General features: G+C 39.9%; 1 protein-coding gene across 5 annotated transcripts in view; it reads left to right on the top strand.

Annotated features, from left to right (window-relative positions):
- Positions 1-24734, top strand: part of lims2 (LIM and senescent cell antigen-like domains 2) — a 34787-nt gene extending 10053 nt beyond the window's left edge. Inside the window, exons 1-11 of one of the 5 annotated variants that reach the window (XM_030758425.1) lie at positions 1175-1408; positions 14531-14690; positions 16167-16233; positions 16387-16507; positions 17299-17448; positions 17722-17872; positions 18791-18883; positions 20636-20684; positions 20922-20997; positions 21375-21560; positions 23054-24734. In XM_030758425.1, coding sequence (XP_030614285.1) covers positions 1299-1408; positions 14531-14690; positions 16167-16233; positions 16387-16507; positions 17299-17448; positions 17722-17872; positions 18791-18883; positions 20636-20684; positions 20922-20997; positions 21375-21516 — 1119 coding nt within the window. In that variant the 5' untranslated portion in view covers positions 1175-1298 and the 3' untranslated portion in view covers positions 21517-21560; positions 23054-24734. Of the gene's footprint in view, positions 1-1174; positions 1409-9150; positions 9499-14530; positions 14691-16166; positions 16234-16386; positions 16508-17298; positions 17449-17721; positions 17873-18283; positions 18377-18790; positions 18884-20635; positions 20685-20921; positions 20998-21374; positions 21561-23053 lie in introns of those variants that run through there. The other 4 variants (XM_030758423.1, XM_030758422.1, XM_030758426.1 and 1 more) reach the window with 4 other exon arrangements.
- The last annotated feature ends 521 nt before the right edge of the window (positions 24735-25255 follow it).

Below are 25255 nucleotides of genomic sequence, written 5' to 3'. Positions count from 1 at the left end.
CAAAAGTAGCTGCAGATACGTAAATAGATCCTCCAATGAAATAAGAGAATGTAAAGTCATATTTTTTGTGGGCAGCAAAGTATTTAAGCGTAGTGCAGATGCAACCAGGCAATCTTTGCAGTAAAGCTTCGTAAATAAACACTGTACAGCACTGCAGTTGTTTGTTAGCTAGAAGTTTATCCCACCTTTTTATATAAGATGTAATGGTGAGTGACAAAAAACTCAGCAGACCTCAAGGTGGACAACGAGGCATGCATATAAACGCTTGATTGCGCTTTTGCACATATAAACAATGCACTTGTCACCAGTGCAGAAATAATCCGCGCCTCGCCAGCGAGGGAGGTGCCTGACTAGAGCACGCAGATAGCACGACAGCCACTTGATGGCCATGAACGCTGTTTACCGCTGTTTACGCTGCGTGTTTTGAGAGGTCTGCTTTCAGCTACATCTGAAACTCTGTTGTGGTTTGTGTTTGCTGTTCCCACATAATGCTGTGATGAATTATTCATAGACTGACATTTCAGTTTTCCTCAATAGTTTGTTGTTTCTGCTGGGAAAAGGTTTCATGTACTCATGATCAGATATCAGTAATGGTACTGAATGCCAAAGTACAAGAAGTTTGAAGTTGTCCACTACTACAAGTACTTTTTTACAGTTTCTTAATGAAAAATCATGACAGATGTGCAACTTATTTTTGGAAATATTGGCAGTTTTTAACTCTCGGGTACCACTTTTTACCTAAAGCATCCAGAATCAGTGGAGCTCTGAGCCTTAATGGCCTATTTGGAATTATACACAAGGCACTCACAGCCTGCCATTGTACATTTGTATTATATGAGTGTGACCAAAGAAATAGCTTTTCTTCTTCTTCGCTAGAACTGTGGGTTTCCTTTCTTCTCTTGTTCATATTTGCTGTAAAGAGAGGACTGAGGCAGAGAGTAGTAGGAGGCAAACAGAGAGGGCGTTGACAGTGGAGAAAGGTCAAGGGCTCTCTTCTTCTTCTTCTTCTTGTTTCTCCTCTTTCCTGTGATGCATTCCCCTTCTACCTGTTGTGGGAGGGAGAGGGGGAGCCTATCTTTTTTTTTTTTTTTTTTTGATAGGTGTGTAACCATGTAACCACACCTCTATGTGCTCAAGGGTGTGAGCCCTGGAGGTGTATTTTAGAGAGACAAGAGCGGGAGTGAGACAAGACTTTTCTTACTCTGATCTGAGTGTTTTCAGCAGACAAGAAGTAGCAAGGAAGGAAGGAAGGAAGGAAGGAAGGGAGGGAGAGAGAGAGAAAGAGAGGCAAAGGGGAGATGAACTCCATGAGGCTCAAAGAGTTGTCAAATTCAGACTTGTACAGGCGAAGAAAGGAGAAACCAGACAATGGAAATGGCAGTGGGAGTTCAGCTTGGGACAGCTACAGGTGGGTGCAAACTGTCGCATTTACAGCTGAGAAACAATGATTAATGCACTTAATGTCCTTGTATCATAATGTGTGTTGTATTGCCTGACACCTAAGTGCAACCACCAGGCTGTAACACTTTTTAACTGAGTGTGGACTGCGCTGCACATCGCGCCTGCTTAGGTTTTCACCCGCAGCACATGGAAATAGTTTTAAATGGCTTCACAGTGACACTTTTTGTTGCAATAAGAAACCAGTAACAGCATGCAGGTTTTCTGAAGATTATCTCAGGCACTGCAGTGTACTTACGGAGGTGTTTGGCCAGCTAACAAATGAACTTCTTCATATCCATTATTCAGGTCTTTGTTCGACGTTAATTGATTTTTCTTTTAGGGTTTTTAATCTCGGTTTGCAAATATTGATTTTTAATGTGGGGTCTTTGGGCCTTTGGATCGGCTGTGTTATCTTATCAGCTTCCTTATCATCAGCACTGTCTTGCAATCTCACATAAAATAACAAATCAGAGAAGTTTAGCTGCTGGTCCTGCAGATACACATCGCTACCAAAGCCCCTTTGAAGAAAAGTGCTTACCGATGTGTTGGGTATTGACATGGATGAATAAGGTGATATTTTCTGTGGTATTTGAACTGTAAATATGGCAGCTGATGGTTGAATGCCTGTGAGTTATGCGAGCAGCAGCAATATATGTGTACAACATGTACAGACATTTGCAATATTGGTTTCACAATATGATGATATCAGTTTTAGTCGTTAGTTTTCTGTTAGTCAAACACCCCTTTCTCTCGCTCCCTCCTCCGGTGTGTGTTTCTGCGAGTGTGTGTGAGATGCTGAGCCATATGTGGAATGCAACAATGTGAGGAATGTGGACAGAAAGAGGACCCTCTTCAGAAGTGTGTTGAGTTTACGGTTTGCACAGCAGGCAGTGTAATCATCAGCACAGATTATTTACACGACTAAATTAAGATTAAACCTTTGGTGAGGAGATATGTCTGCCTCATCGGGGTAGCAAGTAAGTCTCGTATTTAAATGCACTGCCGCAAACAGCTTACACTGATACATGTACATAAAAATCATGCTTTTATGTGACATTTTTGACTGTGCAGTATTTGCTTATATCTATAATTAAATTTAGGCAGCATCAATAAATGATGAGACTGCTTTAAACTACAGATATAAAACACACAAGAGAGCTAGAAAACAAACCAGTGCGAATAGCTCTAGAAGACCAGCCGAGTTTAGTTTCAAAGTCAGAAGTGAGGGCAGTAAGATGTTGGTGCATTTATTTACTCCAATAGTTCTGATTCACTCTGTTCTGTGAAACTGTTTCAGATTTAAAAACTGTGGTGGTTATCAAAGAAAGGTTTATTCTTTGCAAACAATATTGGATTTTTAAGACTGTGTTGATATTTGGTGACTTAACTTTTTTTTTTTTGTCTATTTAGACACAAGAAAAACAAAAAAAATATTTCCTTAACATTTGTTATTTGCGAGTCTGTTTTATTGTTAAAACAAGTCGTGGATTACTCATTTCCGACTGTGCCCGGATGAGCTGATCTCAGAACAGAACTGATGTAAGAACAGCTGGTATTACTCATTTGCTTATACAGGTATGACTGCCATCTGTGGAGGAATAATAGTTGCCCTCGCAAACCAGTTCTGACGAGCGCGTGCGTACCCTTTTAACTTCACTCTTGGTTGTGTGGTTTGGCCGGAGGGGTGGCCACATTTTAGTCTCCGGTGTCCGTGGTCATGGTCACCCCTTGCCTCCGCCCCTGCACTTCCACGCGTCATTAGGTGGAGCGGTTATAACATTGACAAAGAACACAAACAGCATGGTTTCAAAGATTTACAAAGGTAACGTTTGCATTTGTAAAACCAGAGACATGTACATAAAAATTATTTATTCATTACATGTCATGATTAGCTATTGATTAGTATTTATTGTGAGGGGGTGGTGTTAAATAATCTGTAAAGGAAAACAAAGGCTGCCAGTAACTCAGCACTAATAACAAAGAGCATGTGACACGTTGCTGTTATGCTTTGTGTGTTTTTCCTGTCCTGGGCAGTTAAGTGGGACTGGACCGTTGATAGTGGAGGTCAAAATGGCCCTCAGGACAAAACGCCTAAAACAAAGGAAATGTTAGTCATGAATTATTATTTAATAGTTTGCACACTCACTGATTCATAGTGTGTGACTCAGTTTTATGTGTTTGTGTGCATTTGGTGCATATACACTTGAATCTACGCCAAACGTTTTGCTCAAGGAGACCTCATGTCTGTGTTGCCATGGCTGCTGTTGACACTGCGAATATATGTGTGTGTGTGTGTGTGTGTGTGTGTGTGTGTGTGTGTGTGTGTGTGTGTGTGTGTGTGTGTGTGTGACTGGTGTATGCTTGTTTCTCTGGCCTGAGACTGCTTGTGTTGCACAAGAGGAAGTTTTAAAATTTACCTGCAGAAAGACCATCGATTGAGCCTACAGTAATATGCATTTAAATGGAACTGTTTTCTATTGTATTATACTATGAATGAATGGTCTTTATTGTCATTATGCAGTACAATGAAATTTGGTGTGGCGTTCTCTTTGGGAAATAGGGGCCCTGTATATTCAATAAATTTTACAGGAGATATAACAGTTGAAATCACTGTAACTATCATTCATTCTGTTTCAAGTGGGAAACAAGTGTTTTCAGGATAAGCTGGTCAAAAAAGTTCAAACATCAGCTCCTTTGAGATCAGTGGATGCTTTTCATCAGTTCCAAGAAAATCAGACAGTGCTAGAGTCTATGAAGGGAAACAAAGAAAATATAAAGAAAAATATTGTTACTGCGTTTCTCTCTAAAGTCTGTATTTCTGTCTAAATATTCCTGACGGTTGGAGTCAAGCCCAGGTCATTTTATTGGAACCTGACCTCCAGTGATTCCCCCCTCTCCACACTTTTATTAGCACTGGTCATTTATAGCACTCTTTCAAGCTAACCCAGTGGACGCTGGACATGCTGTCCCAGGTGTCCTATGTTCTTTAAAGTTTTAGAAATGATGACTCGTACTTGCAAGCTGAGATACTGGTTGAAGATTAAGGGGGCATGTTTTTTTTTTTTTTTCGGGGGGGGGAATTCAAACTACACAACAAAATATGGATTACTTAAGCCAGTGTTGTGGATGGTGTGATGTTAGACTCTCTCGGCTGTAAAATCCTCCTTTTTCAGTGCTCTGCTATATGATGACACTTGTTTCAGCTGTTGTACTTTACTCATTAAACCTTTTAATAAATTTATTATTTCCTAATCTTAACTTAAAACTATTTGGATTCCTATGGTTTATTATACTCTTTATGTTATAAACCAATACTGATATTTGTTGATTTAAAAATCTGATATGCCAATATATCAGCCAATTTTTTTTCTTTCAGCACAGATCACTCTAACATTTGTAATATGTAGTCAGCCATTATAAATGCCGATACTGATCAATCAGCAAATAGCTAATATCAGCTGATAATATTGCCTTGCCACGAAATCCAGTCAGGCTCTAGTTTTTATTAGCTATGTAATAATGGGCTGTTCCTGGTGACTAATTTAATAGTCATTTAAACGGAAGTGCATAATATGATTAATTGACTAATATAGAATTAATAAAATCATTCAAAATTAAGCACAAACTAATAGATGACATTAAATACTGTTAGTAGAACTGCAGCCCCAGCTGGTGGCAGGTGGCTGCATAACACAGAAACAACAGTTTACTGGCATTATGTACATTAATAAAATATGAACTTGTTTAGCTGACTAGGGTGTGGACTAACAAGGGCAGCAATTTTTGTGTTTAATAGTAAAGAAACTGCTATTTTCTTTCATGGATGCCTCGACTGCACTGCTCATTGATCCCTGTATTGGAGTTGAAAGGACTTGGATCTTTTTTTAACCCTCAGTAGCGCCTGACAACATTACGTCAGACTTAACAAGGCGTGAATGAAGTCTGAAAATCCTGTCCTGCTAAGGGAACACATCAGAGACATTTAGCCCAACTGCTGACAGTTGCTGTAGCCAATTTTAAGCTCAGGTTGACATTCACATCAGCATTCACATTCTCTCTCTCTCTCTCTTGTGGCATTGAAAACCTCTGAGTGCTAAGATCAGACTACACACTATCAAAGTGTCCGAGCTGACATCTATAGAGCAACACAGCTCTATCTGTTCTGTGTCTTGGATGTCTCCGGAGTTTAAGACAGAAAGTCATGCATGGTGGGGTTTCTTTTTTTTTTTTGCCCCCACATTTTCTAGTGTAGTTGTGTCTGCAGTGATCAGCACAAACCAGAGACACAGTTCTTGAGTGGTTTGATCCCCTCACATGGCTAAACAGTCATTTTGAGTAATGACAAACTCTGTTCTAGGGTGAAATCACTTGTTTAGTCTTGAAATAAATATCTAGAGAAGTTCAGTTATAACAGTTGAGCTTTCTGGTTTCAGTAAAGGCAGATTAAATATTTTCAAATTTCCCAACTTCCAAAAACAACTATGGTCATGCTGGGCACCAGAGAACTTGAATAATTGTTGAGCTTTCATTTTTAGGGTGGAACACTGTGCTGTGACTGTAATCAGGAGGAAAATTTCCTGTGGAGCACCCACCCTGTGACCATTGTGTCCCGGTCGCACAATACTGGTTCCAAATAACTAAGATTCCCCACACAGAGGATGTGACTTTATTGTAGAAAATGTTCTTTTGTTGAAAAGGCTCTGAAGGCTTTAAATCCTGCCTGGTGATATGTTTGGATCATTACATGGGTGAATGACAGAAACCCTGCCTCTTTATAAAAGATAGACGTACCTATCAAGACATCGCCCGTTGGTTAGTACTCCTGTGAGCTTTTTCGCTGTCACCATATTGATGTTTTGAAAGCTGGCATGGCACACGAGGGATGAATATGACTAGGAGCCACTTGTCAGTAAAACAGTAAAGGATACCCTACTTTATATTTTTACCCTGAGCAAGACCATTATTTACACAAATACATAATATTTAGCAATCATAAAATTAGAAACTGAGACCATAAACACATAATGAAAATATGGCCTCAGTTTCATAAATCAAGGTAACTAAAGCACCTAGTCTTTGATACAACTGGGTGTCCTTTTGCAACCAGAGGAGCCCCCCCCCCCCCCCCCCCCCCCCTCCCCTTTCTGGAAAGACAGAATTCCGGTTTAAGACATTTGTGCACAGGCTTTACTTTTCAGACCTGGAAGCTATGTCAGTCTTTTAAATTCAGTCTATGCCTACAGTTATGGATGGTCCTGGTGGCTAATTTTGTATTTTTTAATCAAGAGGAAAAAAAAGTCTGAGGAAATATTTAAAACTGAGCACAGTCTAATAATGGATGAGGTTAAACTCTGGCCACACAAATGTGTGTGTATTTAAGAGCTACTTGAAACTATTTTAAACGTTACACAAATTGTAGTACTTTGCGCTGTGCGTAAGGGCCCATTGATGCTCTCAGTTCTGATGTTGAGATGTTGCAACAGTTTGACAAGATGAGACTTTCTGGAAAAAACTTGGAAAAAAAAACAAACTCCAATTTCTTTGCTCCTGGTTTTTACTCCTTTTCCTTCTTTACCTGATGCTGATGTGGAGGTTTTGTCTGAGTGGCGACGCCTATTGTTCAGGAGAATACAGGAGAGTACTCGTGCACTCAGTGCCGGTATAAATGGTAGAGAGCAACATCACTGTTTGCTCTCAAAGTGACCAATGCAGCGAGCCTCAGTGAGCCTTAACATAAAATTATGCGTAAAATATCAGATTAGCTCGCTGAGTGTGGCTAACCTTAGCGGTAACCTTATCAGTAACCATCCTTTCTTCCATGCTACTATCCAGACACATGAACAGAGTGTGGTTACACCTGGCTTCAGTTGCATGGTTATATGTTAGTTTGCTCTGACGCAGTCAACATGTAACTGCTCATTTTCTGCATCAAAGTACTGCAGAACTGCACCAGTTAGGAAGGTTATCATCTACTCACTTTCCACCTTACTCATTTACGCCAGTCAACTAGCCGCGAGCATCCCAACAATACACTTATACTTTATTATAGAGCAGAACCATGGAAGCATCTCCAGCTATGATGCATTTAAAAACATATTTTGCAAACAAGTTCAGCAATAAATTGTTGGTAAGAAACTTGAAATGTGATGTTATGTAGCCTCTTTCACTTGAAGCAGTTGGCCCCTACCGTGTATACAAACTCTCTCACACATACACAGACACAGAACAGCAGCTGCCAGCACCTAGTTTGGAGTTGAGGCTCCACTGGGTGTCTATTTGTAGAATGGAGTCATGTAGAAGACTTATGCCGAAGGACTCCGACATGTTTCAGCTGGACACACACAGACACATGGGACTACAACATCGTGGTGCTGACCCTTTATAGGTTTAAACAATCATCAGTCATCCCTTACTCTTGCAGGATTAACACACTGGCTGCTCTCCAGTGGAGAGTCAAACATGTTTGCTTCACTGGAGCGTATTTCCGGATATGGCCTGGTGTTGTTTTGATGGTTTGGGAAGTGGTCATTAATTTGAGATGCCAGCTGAGTGTGGCCACATAAAGAGCCATCAGAGAGAATTATGGCTTTAAAGGAATGCCCTTGACTTAGACCAGTGTAGGACTGCAAGATGATTAACAAATTTATAATTGTAGCCCTCGATAGCTTCTGATGTTTCAGACTGATATTGAAGAAGATTCATACTATTTTTCCAGTTGCCGAGTCTCACTGCCAAAAAGAGTTTATAAATAGGTGTTTTTGGAAATAGTGAATGTGAAAGTGTTCAAAGATTCTGACTCAGCGAGGCAACTTGTGTTGCTCAAACTTTTCAGAGCCTTTGGCAAAACCTTTCATAACTCTGGGGTTATTTTTGTGAATTTCCTGCTTTCCCCAGCAGCTGGAAAGGGAAGAAACATGGATGCTTGTGTGTAATAATAAAAAACAAAGGGAGCGTGCATGCAGTTAAAATCAGCTCTGTTACCATTCTGCATCAAATTAGATCAGTTTCAAGGTTTTTTGTTTTTTTTTTCCTGCAAGCGTTAGTTACATACCTCATATCAGGAGGAGGATTAGACATCATTCAAATCTTGCCCAGCATGCTGTTGCTTGGTTTCTTTATCTAGTGTGTTTATCCATGTTGTCTTACACGAGAAGAAATAAACAGTATTCTGTTATACTGTTATTCTCTGTGTTTCTGTTTTATTGGTCTCTCTTACTGGACTCTTTTAGGCTCATTTCTTTGCTATCCAACATTCCCACTTTGCGCAATCCTGAGCTGGAGCCACATTGTTAGATCTCCCAGAAAGCTGAGAGCTCCAGCTGTTTAACACACACGTGCAAAGATTGATAGAATGAGGAGGCATCAGGCAAAGACTATTTAAATATTATGGATTAAAAAAATAAAATAAAGCCTGTACCTAGTGCGTAGCTGCGCGACCTGACATAGTGACCTCTGTCTGGTCAGGCGTCAGAGTGGGCCCTTTAATTTCAGCAACCTGCCCAAGAATAGACAGAGAGAGAGAGGAAAGAGAACGAGTTGATGGAGGGAGTGAGAGAAAGGGGGAGTTTGTCCATGAGAGAGGGTGTGTGTGTGTGTGTGTGTGTGTGTGAGAGAGAGAGAGAGAGAGAGAGAGAGAGAGAGGAAGACTACTCCCAGCATAGTGTGATTGGTGTTTCGCTCCCCCTCTTGCTATGTGGATTACGGCTCTCGCTGCTTACTGCATTCCTGCTGCTGGAAACTAACGCTGAAGCATCCCAAAGTATTTTTGCTGGAGTGTAAGGAGTTTTGACAGCACTTCCTTTGGGCGGGTGTTAGACAGACTTTTTACAGTTCACGCCGTTGGTAGATGAGCATGGATATGAATGGACGTAGAATACCACCGTCAATACCCGAGGATGGCGAAGTTTTACACCACGGTCTTCACGGGGAGATGAATGGTTATCACCAGAGGCTTCAGGGTGGTGATGGAGGAGAGGATGAAGTCCCTGTGTCCAAATCACAAAGGCGAAAGAGCGATGTGAAAGTCTATAAGGAGTTTTGTGATTTTTATGCTCGCTAGTAAGTAGAATAGAAGTACGATTTTACTGTGTCTTAGGAGTTTTACATATCTAACCAGACAAATTTGGTGTGTGTGGTGTGAAAAGATGTAATTCAGTGGTTGTGCCTTTAGGTGTATAGTAGTCTTAAAGCATGAAGATTTATGTTTAAATTTCTTTAATGCTTTTTGACATACTTCCCCTTTCATCTGTTTCAGCTTCAAAATATCACACCTAGGCTTATAAATCTAAATAGGATTTAAGAGTTGTTTTCCCTGCCTGGCTGTATGATGACTGGTTGATAATTTATCATAACATCTGACCATAAGAGTTTTATTTTTGTAAACAACATTCCAATTAAACTGGTAGCAGTGCAGAAAAATTGGATTATGATAGAGGAATTGTGCATTGAACACTTTGCTCTGCTCATTCGCTGACATAGCGTTAATGTGTTAACCCCGAGCTTACGGCCGTGTTACAGAATGTGAAGAATCCTGATATATTTACTGGGTTTTATCAGCTTAAGCTGCCTTAGGTGCCATGTTTGCGCAGGGATAGCTCTAAGCGCTACAGGAGGGGAGCGCACAGGAAGAGTTATTTTTGTGCCAAGGGGGGAGTTGTTATGCAAAGCAGAATATGCCAACTGGCATTCGAAGTATGTGTGCCTGAAAGACAGGAAGGCTAAATATACATACTTTATTTCTGACTGATCTGGGTTCATCATCACATGTAGGAAAGCATGGCACTAGGGTCACCCACGGGTTTCTGAAAGGACATTTTAAGGCCTGTCATCCCTCACCAGCTTCTGCATGAACTAGCTGGAGGAAAGTGAGAGGCGTGTCAGATATATAAGACATTAAGGTGGACCTGTTAAATGTTATCCTTATTTTTATTATGATGCAGATGTTCATTTCATCATCGTGAAACAAGCTGTTTTATCTCCTCTACCTTTGTGGCTGCCTTTACCTTTAAGCCAAGTTTCATCTGACTGGCGTCCCCTAGCAAACAGAGGGTTTGAACAACAGGTAGGCGGGGTTTCTGTGTTCACAGCTACAACTGTGTTCCTAAGATGGTCATGTTAGGAATATCTCCTCTCAATGACATCATACAGGGCCATGTTGGGAAAGCGAGTTGTTGCTCACAGGGATTACTTGCACATATGCTGACCTCATTGTTTGAAACTTTGGCCATTTTTAATATGAGCATTTACTACTGTAATGAGATATTTATTATATTTAAATCAGTGAAATCATGCTGTGAAAAGCTGAAATTGACCATAGCATGGTCAGAGGAGTGAGTTTTTAAGTATTAAAGGAAGTATATGAAAATGTATGAAATGTGATGTAAAACAGAAGACCTGAAGATAAGTGGAGACCAGAGAAGGCAGGGTAGAGGTAACAGATGATCCTTTAACACATGTGATTCTTCTTTTGATGACAGCCAGACTCCTTTGTATTCACTGTGGAGTTAACAGGTGAGTTTTAAGAAATACGCCCCCATCCTAATTGTGTCTCTTCAATTGGAGTACATTTTTTGCTTTAATTTTTTTAATATCAAAACATATGCAGCAGTGTCTTGAATATAACTCATTGCCTGAGCATATGTATACATTTTGGTCCACTGTAAAGGTGCTGATTCGTTTTGTGATTAGTTTAATGTACGCATTAAAGATCCCAAATACAGGGGAGTTTGGATAGTGCAAGGTTCAGAAAAACGTTTGGCCCCCTCTTGACTTGTCCGAATGAGCACTTCATGCAGAAGCTGGTGTGGGATTTCTTTTTCAGTCTACACTATCTTAAAAAGTGGGACTATCATTGATTACATTGGGTTTAATGAAGAATTAAGAGCTCATTTTTTTCCCCTGAGCTTTGCATCTCTGGATTATCTTTGGCTCAGACAGGGTGCTTGAAGCAGATACCAGGGTGGAAATGCCTAAGGGATGTATCATTTCCTCCCACCAAGCCTTTGCACAGGGCAGGGCTCTCAGTGTGTTTGATATCAGCCCAGACAGGGCATATAAAACAATATGCATCTAAGGAGTGGAAACATCTTGTTTCAATGTGGTCATGTTAAAAGAAGCTCCAGTTACTCTACCCGTTTAATGTAGTGTGGACTCTTAAAGCCAGTTGGTAGAAATTTGGAATGATGACCAGTTTAGAGTAAAGCCCTAAACAATGAGATAAAATGTCTTGAAGTTTATGGAATTCTTGATGATTCCCAAGTTGGTGCGAGTTAAAAGGAACACATGGCATCACTCCATAAACATCCTTGAACGGCCTTGAGTGCGTACTTGTGTTGCTTAGATACACTGTGGTATTCTGACCTTTAAAACAAAGCAGCGACGTCGGGATCATCCCACCATTTACTCATTGTTCCTTTTTCTCTTATGAACTTATGAATGTCTGCAGCACATTCCCATTTACCTCCAGTTGGTATCAAGTATTAGGAGGTGTTGTTATTCTGAGCAGTGGGGCATCTGCTATTTATTAATTAGTACAAAATGTTGCAATTTTGGCATTGGATGCTTTCTGCGCTTGGGTTTGAGCATGAATGTAGTCCAAAGTTCAGCTTAAGCATCATCTGCAACAGAAATGAATTATGATGATATACAGAATCAGATGATGGAAAATTGTTCAGTGGTGCAGAAAATTGCTATACCACATTCATCTAGTCAGACCTCTGTGTTCAGTCTTACAAAACATCCCTTTAGGAATGAATACAGGCTGGTCCGATACACACTGGACTGATCATCCAACTGTTAGATGATAGCATAGCCAGAACTTGTCAACAACTATAAAAACTCGGTGCTGTAAATTTTAACTGACTGGTTAACAGATGCATTGCACATTTTTCATAATAGCTTCATTGAGTTTGAAGGAGAGTGTAGTTTGTCTGCTGCCAGATCAGATTGGCTTGCTTTCCATTTTGAAAATCAGAATCAAAACACCCAGCTGTGTGCCAGCTGTTCATATGTCTTTTTGTTTTTTTTGTTTTTTTTAATGAACTAAAAGTTTGGGGCTTTTTGCAGTGTGTTGTGACAAATTTGCAGATGTGATGGTAGACAGAAAAAAGGAGTGTAAATAATTGTTTTTTTCTTTTTTCCCTACAAAGCTCTGTGGCAGATTTTTGGGTGTGCCTCATTATGTGCTGCTTGTTCTGGCACCAGTTTTTCCAGCGTAAGAAAATATTAGCCTAGGCCTCGCCCCTAATGATGTATTACAGTTGTGTTCTTAGCAGTGCAGCAATAAAATGATTCTGATTGTCAAAGGAAATTGCAATACCAGCTGCATGTCTAAAAGTTTTTATTTAAAAAGTCATAAAACTACCTTTGGTTGTTTTTGTATTAATCCGTGTTAGTGCATGCACTCACATGGCTTGGATGGATGAGCAGCAACTTTGGTTTGTCTCCCAAAAGACAAGAAGCATGTAGGTTTCCCACCTCACTAAACCCCACGCCCTGATAAGCAGAGCCAAAATAAACCTCAGACTCAGATTGAGTGTGTGCGCATGCGTGCGTGCATGCATGCGTGTGTTAGATAACCTCTTTCTTCACATTTTTCCCACAATACTTTCTCATTTTACTGAGTATATCTTTCAGCTGTTATCATGTTGGTGGAAACAGCATCATAGGAGATTCTAGGTTAGATGTTAGGTGTGTCCTGAGATGATCCTTATTATTATTATTCTTTGGCAAATATGAAACAGAAACAAATTTCTTACAGATGTTACAACCAATGGAAGGAAACAACTAAAGCATTTTTATAATTATGTTGAAGAAATATGATTTAAGTTAATTAAATTAGAAAAAAATCCTGGGAACCCTAAAGAGGAATCATCTAGAGGAGCACACATCATAGCAGGTGTTTGTAAGCATCAAGCGTTTACATAGATAAGAGACGAGTTTACCCAGTATGGATTTGTACATAAAAATATACCAGTGCTCTTGTCTCCTTCTGCGTCCACCCTGGATGTGATTCACAGCGATGTGGCAACTTTGACAACTTCAAGTGACTACAGGCAAAGTAACTGCTGGCAACGCAAAGTGGGCAGGACCTGATAAAAACTTTTCTCAACTTCCAGGCGGGTAACTGAATCAACTATCAGTAAGAGTGAAGAATACCATGGATTGATTTGTGATCTGGTAGTTAATTCATTAGCGGGTTACTTAGGTGGAGCCTAGAATGTCTGCAAGCAACTAGCAGTCACCTTCAAAGCAATGCATGACTAGCGACTCATTTCCTGTGTGGACACAGCTTTAGGCTTGATGAAAGCCAAGAAATCAGTTTGTAAAGTAGACAGTGACATGTGCCAAATAACAAATTTGATAATAAAAATAAAGAACTATGATACACAGAGTCTAGACAATGAAGTGTAGATGAGGCAGCTTGCATGTAAATAATGCTACTGTAATCAAAAACTTGCACGAATGTAGCCTATGCAAGTTTTGTTTTCCTAACTTCTAAATTAAGACAGGCCTTCAATCGATAATAAAAATCCAGTACAAACTTCAGCTTTTTCACCAAGTGCTCGGTACGCGGTCTAAAGGAAGGTATATGATCCAACCTGATACCCAAAGATTTGCAAGATAAAACTTCAATAAATAGAAAATAAAACAGGGCCTAAAATTGAACCATGTGGAACTCCTTTTGAGATCTCCATAAAACTTGACTTGTATACATCTGTGTAAACATACTGATTTCTATCTGCAAGCTAGCTCCTGAACCTGACCATCTAAACCAACATCACTAAGTCTGCCTAAAAGCTTGCTCGACAGAATCAGATGCTTTGGACCAATGAACAAACAGGGCAGCACAATGTGGCTTCCTGTCCAAGGCATTAATAATATAATTTGTTACTAGCATAGCTGCTGTTATGGTATTATTACCCAGTTTGAAACCAGATTGAATTTTGCTTAAAATGTTATTGTGAGCCAACTATTACTCCAGTTGAGAAAGGTTTTTGTAATGATTTTTCATTTATATATATAGATATATATAATTTAACTGCAGAAGTACACTTTGTCCTTGATTTTAAAACTTTTTTCTTCTCCTCAGCAACATGGCCAATGCGCTGGCCAATGCCATGTGTGAGCGCTGCAAGAGTGGCTTTGACCCGGTCGAGAAGATAGTGAACAGTAATGGGGAACTTTATCATGAGCAGTGCTTCGTGTGCGCCCAGTGTTTCCAGCAGTTCCCAGAGGGGCTCTTCTATGAGGTAACGAGTTTGTTCTTTATTAATCCCATTAAATATGCATTATGCAGTACCTGACAGGTTTGGGCATTATAATAAACACCTGTCAACTGTGTCAGCTTTTTATAGCAGTACAGTGCAGCTGATCAATAAACTGCCTTTCTCTTTATAGTTAGATCAATGTTAAGTGTGAGGAAACTGTCCAACTGAGGTAAATAAAGAAGGGTTAGCACAATCTCAAAGCACTATTGAGTTATTAGAAGCCCTCTTCCAGTAAATTGTTTGCTTACATCACACAGGGCCAGATGTTTCTCCGGCAAGCCCCAGAGAACCTATCAGCTCTGATCAATATATAAACATCAAAGCAGAGGATGTTAGCTGTCATTCCTCATGCTACATGCTGCTATAAATAGTGAGATAAAGATTAGCCACCCCAGTATTTGGGCAGTAAATGCTGGGATGGGTGGTAATAAATGAGGAAAATCTTAAAGGAGTGTGTTGATAGTGATAGAAAACTCCACAGGTTCAATGATTATGAGATGCTTGCTCTAAAAATGCTGACTGCATTAAGTTTCTCTTTTACCTTTTAATTACAAAGACATTTTTTTTACAGGATTAATTTTACAGACTTTCTAATATCATGTCCAAACATCACTATCAGCCTTGTTGACTAATGTAGGCCAATCAGCAAATTAAATGGCATTAGTCAGTTTTGTGCTTCCTTAATGTTCAAAGATCTGATGATTTGTTTTGTTTATAAATGCAGGAATAAATAACAAATAAAACGGCTTCACAACTTGCACATCCCTGATGAATGTATTATAATTCTTGTCATTTTGTCAACTTTTGATTGTCAGTGCTGTATTAGATAATACACATCAAGGTTTTAAAATTTATTGCAATTTTTTTAATTCTCTCGATAACAATTAGAATAAAACTGTGGTTTTAAAGGGAAGACTTAATCAAAAATGTAGCAAGTCAGAAATTCACTTTTTCACAGTCAAACAACTGACGGGTTCAACACAATCTGGCAGGCTGATTGAAACACCCCTTTGTTTTCTTTGTTTTAATCTTTCAAAGGAAGTGGTATCATTGGCATCATTAGACAGTCAGGTTTTCTGTCATGCCTGTTACTGGATTATACTGTGTTTCCAGTCACATTCAGAATATAATATCATATAAACTGTGCATCAGGTGGTAGTGTTGTGGTGTACAACTCTTGAGTAATACATGCACGATGCGATATGAGAAACTGCAATACAGTCCGATTTCATTTTTTTAAACCACAGGAGTCCCTCCCTGCTGGCCACCAGAAAGAATGCAGGTTTCAGGCGCTTCTGCTTTCAGACCTCAAGGCTACATCCACCTTTTATATACAGTCTACTAATTCTGAACAACACAGCATAATAATTAGAAGTTTGTGTATATTTAGTCAGTGGAGCTTTTTTCTGTTTATCAGTGTTGTGACTTTTACAATCTGTTGATGTAATCTGTTGACAGTTTGAAGGCAGGAAGTACTGTGAGCATGACTTCCAGATGCTCTTTGCTCCTTGCTGCCACCAGTGTGGTAAGTAAAAGAAATTAATAACATCCATCCATCTTCTTTACCTGCCTCACCTGTCAGAGGGAGAATGTGGAGTTTGTTCCTCTTTAAACAGTTAATCTATATCTAACTGTTTGCTCATGTACACGCCTATTTAAACTTATTTTCTTTTCCCAGGTGAGTTCATTATTGGCCGTGTGATCAAGGCAATGAACAACAGTTGGCATCCAGACTGCTTCTGCTGTGATATCTGCCAGGCTGTGCTCGCAGATGTTGGATTTGTTAAGAATGCTGGAAGGTCGGTCCCTTTACATCAGTTCACCACCATTTCAGCGTTGATTTTTCTAAAATAATATCAGTTAACAGATGTTTTTTTTTTTTCTGTCATGCTTTTTTTTATCAGGTACTGACTTGTCTCCAGACATTTACATAGCCCCTATCTTCCTCTCCCCACCTTTTATATTGTCCTGGCTCACCTCAGAAATCTTACACCAAAGCAGTTTTCATAGGTGTAACACAGCCATCCAGCAGTTCATAATGTGAGAACCAAAATATCTGACACAGCTGGAACACATTAGACAGTCTTTACCTTGCCAGCTCCCCTAGTACAAAGTCCATCTAATGACCAACTGAGGTAAATGTCTGGTGGATTCACAGCAATGAGCAAGCATCATTTGTCCTGCTTTTTGCATGCTCTACCCAGGCAGCACCTTTGTGTAAACCAGAATATTTCCAGTCGTTTCTGTACATCTGAAGTACTGATACTACTGTGAGGACGTCACAACCAGATTTTCTCTGCATTATTCACAGTTAATGTGTGAAAACATGTCATGAACACACAATTTCCAGTGAACAGGATTAAAGGAGGTTGATAATTGTAGGTTCTGTTTGATTCACTTGAATCACAGAAAACAAACACCTTTTAAATTATATGAATCTAGATCTGGAAAGATCCTTGACAGAACGTGCCTGTTGAGCTACAGTAGTTGATGGGCCTTGCAACACAGTACCTTATTTGTCCAACTTAAGGGAGGAAGTATCTAATCAAGTATCCATCTGTCTTTTCTCTCCCTCTCGGTGTCCCATCAGGCATCTGTGCCGCCCATGTCACAACAGGGAGAAAGCCCGGGGCCTCGGCAAGTACATCTGCCAGAAGTGTCACGCCATTATTGAGGAGCAGCCTCTGCTCTTCAAGAATGACCCATACCACCCTGATCATTTCAACTGCAACAACTGCGGGTAAACAGATATATTTCCTATTTTTAAACATATAATTAGATATTTAAACCCATTGTTCAACCAGTAGCAATATCAGTCCATCACAAAATTATAGTGCATATACCTAATATTGCACTCTGCTGGACAAACTGTGTTATAGCAGTTGTGTGAAGCCACACAAGCACATACAGCTATGTTTTATTGTGATGTGTACATGAAAAAGAGCTACGATGTACTGCTGTTAAATCTCTTCAATTACAGGAAAACTGACTGGTAGCTTTTTAACCTTTGCAGTAAGGAGCTGACAGCTGATGCCAGGGAGCTCAAGGGGGAGCTCTACTGTCTACCCTGCCACGACAAGATGGGTGTCCCGATCTGCGGAGCCTGTAGGAGACCCATTGAGGGCCGAGTGGTTAATGCAATGGGCAAGCAGTGGCATGTGGAGGTGAGATAAGAAAAGAACTGAAATGCTTCTGAAAACAGCTTTAGTTACACTAAACTTGGCTTCATTTCTTAGCTGAATTCACAGTCACGTTAAAGGAGATAACATTTTAATGTGTTTGTTTGTTTAGTGTCACTTGTTAGACTGTGTGTAGATCTGTTTTAAGTATAAATGATGTATTGCTTACGGTTCTTTTCCTTTTCTCTTTTTATAGAAATAGAATAGACACGCATTTTATCCTAGCAAGTGCTCTTAAAAATGTGCCGCATGTAACCCATATTTTTACCGACTTCATCTCCACAGTTAAATTCAGTGGCCTTATTCCTCCATTTTGTGTCTTTTTCTTTTATATTTTCACCTCTGTTTTTACATATTTCTTTGCATATTTTCCTGTCTTCCCTCCTCCACATGCAGCATCATGTGTGCACTGTGTGTGAGCGCCCATTTCAGGGCCACCCATTTTATGAGCGAGGTGGTCGTGCCTATTGTGAGAGACACTTTGATATGGTGAGGGGATTAAGGAGAGGCCTTATGTTGACTACCGTCCCGTGTCCCTGCCTGGCTACAGTCACCCGGCTTCCATACAAGGGTTACACAAGTATATAAGTTTGCTAATTAGTCCTATAGTATAGTCTTTATGCTTTTTATGATGTCTGTACATATAATAGTCATAAAATAAGTCACTATCATAATAAAAAATGGATTTATCCCATACCCGCTAGAGGTCACTATTCTGACCACCTTCTTGACTCTCTGTATGGATGCAGTAACAAAATATTTGGACTGAGCTCACCTGTTTATGCTCTGATCTGTTAATATCTAGGCCAGACTGTGGTGCTGCCTTTAGCACAGTCTGTGTGTGGTAATAAACTGACTGATGGCTGTGCTAACCATGTGTGCCTGGCTTGGGTTTGCTTGCAGCATTTTGTGTGTGCTAAGTGTGAGAAACCTTTCCTGGGACATCGTCACTATGAGCGCAAGGGCCTGGCCTACTGCGAAACGCACTACAACCAGGTAACACACACTTCACTTGATGTAGAACGCATAAATAGAAAATCAAACATGCTGTTATATTTATCCTGTTGTGAAATTTTGTTTTCTCTGGCTTCGCTTACGGTGCATGTCTGTCAAAACAAGACTCAGCTATCAGTAACACAGTTTACATTAGCAGTGAGTTGGAATTGCGTGTTTGTCCACAGCTGCTGAAGTATAATGTGAAGATAAAAACCTGAGAATCTAATATCAAACTGGAGAAGAAATTTTTCATCTATATATAATATATGCACTCACCAGCCACTTTATTAGGTACACCTGATCAGCTGCTCATTCATGGAAATCAGCCAATAAGATGGTAGCAACTCAGTGCATTTAGGCATGTAAACATGGTGAAGATGATGTGCAAAAGTTCAAACTGAGCATCAGAATGGGGAAGAAAGGTGATTTAAGTGACTTTGAACGTGACGTGGTTGTTGGTGCCAGACGGACTGGCACCAACAACCGGAGTATTTTAGAAACTGCACATCTTCTGGGATTTCCCAAACAACCATCTCTAGGGTTCACGGAGATGGTCCAAAAAAGAGAAAATATCCAGTGAGGGTCCCACCGGGAAGAGGCCCCGTGGTAGACCCAGGACACGCTGGAGAGATTATGTATCTCGGCTGGCCTGGGAACGCCTTGGGGTCCCTCCGGATGAGCTGGAGGAGGTGGCTGGGGAGAGGGAAGCTTGGGCTTCTCTGCTTAGGCTTCTGCCCCCGCGACCCGGCCCCGGATAAGCGGAAGAAAATGGATGGATGGATGGATGGATGGATGGATCCAGTGAGTGGCAGTTCCCTCAGAATTTGGTGTAAACAACATGAAAGCGTTGTAGCAGGGGTTCATATTTGAGCATCATTTAAACCTCACATGGTTGTATTGTTTATGATAACATCAAATTACAGCAGTTCTGAATCCAAAAAGGGGTCCAACCAGGTACTATCAACGTGTAATTATTAAAGTGGCTAGTGTGTCTGTATATAAACCTGTTCTACTGGTCAATATGAGGAACATTGGATGAGATATTCCTTCTGTTCCAATGCAATTATCAAATTTCAGATGTAAACACAGATCTATAATACTATATTAAAGGAGACTACCTATCATCCTTTTTTTTTATCTTCTGTTATATTTATATATGTTGGATTCTTATTTTAAACGTGGCTAAAGTTTCAAATAATGAGATAAATGTATGTAGAAGTGAGCCAAGCCAAAAGCTCAGGCCTCAGCCAGCTCCAAATGCTCAGTTTGCAATGTTTTTCTACTCTTGTACTGAGCTAACATCAGCTTGGCACAGATTTCTGTGTTTGTGAGGAGTTTAGGATCACAGGCACCGATTTGTGAAAGCCAAGTAAGGAGCACTCAGAAAAGTGGGCTTTCCTAACTAATAAGAAAATAAGGAAGATAAATAAGCTTTTTATTTTTAAAACAGTGAATAATGCAAAGTCTCTGCAGTGGAATTCGAGAATATGTATCTATGTTATAACAGATGCAAGACAGGTTACACTAGTGTAAACTTCAGTGGCTCTCAAAGATGATTTAATCAATGTAACAACGCCACCTAGTGTTAGAAAGCTTTCTTTCACCCCAAAACACTACAGATGCCTTGTAGCCTGTGCTTGTCGCTGTGCCATCTGACCACAGACCTGTGTGTCATATGAGGCCATGGTGAAGGCTGATAAGAACTGTCACTGCACTGCTAACATGCTGTTTCTCTTCCCTTATCACACACAGCTGTTCGGGGATGTTTGCTACCACTGCAATCGTGTTATTGAAGGAGATGGTGAGGAAGCTAACTTTAGCAAATCTATAATGGCAGTTGTGCAGCCCTGTTTACATCAGGCATTTTTCACTTTGTGATTCTCCTCTTTATTATATTGACCTTAATTTGATTTCTTCTCATGTTTTCCCCTGAAAGTTATTTGTAGTCTGAATTCCACTCCAAACTGCATCAGTTTCCTTTAAATTTTGTGATGACAATCTGCATCATGTGGCTTTTTATTCTGCTTTTTTTTTCCAGTGGTGTCTGCACTTAACAAGGCGTGGTGTGTCAACTGTTTTGCCTGCTCTACCTGCAACACCAAGCTCACCCTCAAGTAAGTTTTACAGACAATTGACACAATTAACTAATTAATTATACTCTCTGAAGACTCAGAAATTCACCCGTGATTTGTCTGACGGTTTCACTGCTTAGTTTGTCATGTTTCGCTTTCACAACTTTCCTGCATCTGAGACTGTTTGCTGCTGCTGACAAACTGTTTTTCAGTCGTGTTCTCTGCTGTTTTTCTCACCTTTCTCTTCTGTTGTGTCTCTGTGGGCTTCCACCTCTCCTCCCTTTCATCATCCTCCTGTCTTGTTCCACTTTTCCCCTGCCCTCTCTTTCATCTTTTTCTCGTCGTACTCTCTGTCTACCCGTCCTCTTGTCTTCCTCCTCTTTCACACTGCCATCTCCGCTTCCTCCCTGCTCTATCAGGGATAAGTTTGTGGAGGTGGATCTGAAACCGGTGTGCAAACACTGCTATGAACGCCTCCCCGATGACATGAAACGCCGGCTGGCCAAGCGAGAACGAGACTCAAAAGAGAAGAAGAAGAAATTGATACCCATGTGTCTGTGATCCCCTCTTTCTCCTTTCTCCTCGCTTCAGCAGATTTTCCTTTGGTCAGTTTTCGTCTTCCTTGCCGTCTGTTTAATTTTTTTTCCTACTTTCCATGCCGCTTTCTAACTTTTAGAACACTAATACACTGAGTTCAACTGGCTTTCAAGCCAGAAAAAATGAAAGCAGAAATTTGTACATGTATTTGATTGACGTAAGACCGGGAACCTTTCAGCAACATGGTCCCGTCTAAGTCGGAAACTCTGGTCAGGATTTTAGCTGGTACTCTTGTAACCTCTGCTATGTAAGCAGGAAAATCAGTTCAATCACAGGTTGAAGGGAAAGCTTTGTTTCTTGGGTCTCCCAGTCTGTCTGGTGTAAGGAGTAAAGCCATAATCACTTCCGGCAGCTTTTTGGCCTCAGCTGCTGAAATGCCGAGGTCCTAATGGTTATGACATGTGCCCCACTCCATACAACTGCTTTGGGAGGGAATGCTGTTCAGGGGCAGCTGGAGGAAACGGCTTAGGGAGCTGGCCAAGTTGGTATAAATGAAGGCATTTAATACAGAACATAATCAGAAGGCACAAAAAGAGCTCATACACCTCTGTGAATTTTTTTATTTTAATGAAGAAAATGTTTTCATGTAACTTTATGTCAGAACACACAGTGATTTCAGTCTAGGAAAACATGGGTCAGATAGTTTTTTTTTATGTCAAGGAAGTGCAGTGGTTCACCATGAATCCCATCACACACAAAAAGAACAATCAGGATTTTTTTCAGTGAATCTTGAGATCATGATTACTCAGTGGCTTTTGAAGCATTGCTCAGTAAACACAAAGTGTTTCCAGACCTCAAGAAAAGATTGACCATTCTTGATGACCAAAGTTGCTCTTTCTGTCATCTGGATCATGTCATAGGCTTGCAAGGAGTGAGTTTTTATTATAAAGGATGAGCAACGGTGCAGTGCTGTAAAGCAATAGGTGCACAAGACAACACAAGAACATTATTGCAAAATAAATGAACAAAATATGTTCTGACATATTGTATATAAAGATAAAAATTTGATTAATTCCAGCACCCTACCAGAAACATGTGCAAAGCTATGCATCTGTGTCCAAGCTCTAGAAGTAATCTCAAAGTCTCGGTAGGTCGAATGCAAGTAAAAACTGGGCTTCATGAGGAATTAGTTCAATACAGTGATGTGACAGAAATTGTGAAATGTTACAAAAAAGCAAACCATTCCAGATAGTTCCCTTCAGCTGGTGACAATATCCTCTACTGATCACTGACCAGGTTTCTGTTTTTCACAATATACGCACATCAATATGTCATTGTACAGTGTGTGTTGTTGCTGTGGTGCTTTATAAGAAAATTAAAGCTGTAATTAAGTGTGCTAAAGTGCAGCTACAAACCAAAAAGTCCTTGAACCATTTTGCATGCTACTAAGTGTAGAAATGATTCACACGTATCTTCAATGTGTGAACTTAAGATATGTATATGTTAATGGTGACTGCATCTTCAAGCATCCAACCTACAACTGTTCATCTTTCTTTCACAGGAACAAGTTTGTGGAGTTTGATATGAAGCCGGTGTGTAAGAAGTGCTATGAGAAATTCCCTCTGGAGCTGAAGAAGAGACTGAAAAAGCTGTCTGAAACTGTTGCAAGGAAGTAAAAACACAGTGGAACAGCTAGAGAGGGAGAGGCAGATGAGAGCGCAAGGTGGCCACGTGCAAGCCCAGAATTACAATAAAGAATTTGTGTGTCTTATATAAGTGGTATATTGCATTTAGGTTGGTTATTTCAGTGACAGCTAGAAAGCATTGATCTTCAATTTCATGTGCCTGAACCTGGCAGCTCTACAGTTAAACTGTTATTCAGCTTTAACTTGCTCGGTGCCTTGTATCATTTTTGCAAAAATGCTGCACTGTATGCTTTACACATGCTTGCTGATTCCCTATAATTAATAATATATGAGTTTTAAGAGAACATAGAATTCTGGAAATAATATGATGATTTGAAAGCATTGCTGCCAGCTTGTCTTGTGATGCCAAAAACCCATTATTGACAGATGTTACTGCTTTATCTCTGAAATAATCAAATAAGCCCAAAGAAAAAAATGTCCTGAATGTGTATATAACCTTAAATGTTTCCAACTTGTATCATTTTAGATATTAATAGTGTTTATTTCCATTAATATTATGCACAATAAGTATGTTATGGGCCTATAATTTTTTTTGTTTGCACCTACAATATAATATTATACAACATGCTATAGCGGTGGACTCGAACATCACCTGCAGTGTGTTGGATTGCCTTGTTACTGTATGTGCTGTGCATCTTTGTGTGACACAATCTCTGTGCAAAAACTGGTATTTATTCAGCATTTTTTAAGTTGGCGTTTACAATCTAAAATAATCCAGTACATCCCCAGTACTGAGGGTGAGATTTTGATTTACTGTCTGTCATTTAAAGTAAATACATGTGATTGAATAACTGTTACCTGTCAGTGTTCTACACAGCACCCCCCCCCCCCCCCCCCCCCTCCCAAACAAATACTGAACATAACAAGTGCCCAAGCCACAGGATTTATTGAATGGTTACTGCAAACTCAGTTTGTGTTACAGCATGACAGCTTGTGGCATGTACAGAGACCGGATGTGGGATTGATGCTGAACATTCGAATGTTTCCTCTGTTGTTTGCAAACCACGGAATGTGATCCTCTTAAGGAGTTGTACCGACTTCCTCAGGGCTCAGACCCACTTAGGAAAAAAAGCCAAACTGGTCTCATTCTGCAAATGCTTCACATGAGCTGCATTTTATTACAAAGCTTAGCTTTTATATACAAGCTCTATGGATAAACACATTCCACTATTTTATCATTATAAAGTGTATGTTACTGCTCCGCATATAGGTGCAGATACCACAACTTTCCTTATGTCATATGGAAGTAAAACTATCCACTGGGCTGATTGTTGTGAGGCAGAACTTCAGCACCATGAGCTACAAATAGTTCAGTGCATGGTTTTATTTGATACTTTACTACTTGGGTGGACTTGGATGACTCTGTGCAAACAGATACTGCTCTGATACTGGATATTATCTTTGCAATGTTTGCGAGCAAATTTATTCATGTTAACACACCAAAGTGCATGTTCTAGACTTGAATGGAAAGTTATTTTTAATTATATTTAAGGTCATTCTGGCAGTTCATTGGAATAAACACATATGTCAGTGCTACCAGTGTGCATGTAATGATTTATTTGATCTACAGTTTCTTCATTCTCTCAAAGTGTAACATGAAAGATTCACTAGTGTTTAATGACACCCCAGCATTTCATCTGAGTTGTCTTCAGCTCCAGCTTAAATGGCAACATGTTTGATTTCAACCTTCATCAGGTATATTAGCAGCATCTCCACATTCTTATATGAAAGGCCTCAATCATCCCAACATCCAGTCAGAGGACTACTGAGTTTAGGCTGGCTAATGGACACTGTGCACATATGTGCATCACTAATCAGCTGATAGCATTAGCAAGATGCAACCTCAATCTGAAATAGCATCCATCTAACTTCTGAACTCTCCACATTCAGAGCACAAATCAATAGACTTAAATGATATATCAGAATGTTAGATTCGCAATCACATTAAACACACTATAAAATCAGGAAGACAACTGCCATGTGTTTATGTGTTGAAATACCAGTTCATAACATAAACTGATAAACAGAATAAATACGAATTACTAGAATTATGCTGT

The sequence above is a fragment of the Archocentrus centrarchus genome, chromosome 21, assembly GCF_007364275.1.
Source record: "Archocentrus centrarchus isolate MPI-CPG fArcCen1 chromosome 21, fArcCen1, whole genome shotgun sequence".
Classification (NCBI taxonomy): Eukaryota; Metazoa; Chordata; class Actinopteri; order Cichliformes; family Cichlidae; genus Archocentrus; species Archocentrus centrarchus.
This window is presented reverse-complemented; position numbering and strand designations above follow the sequence as displayed.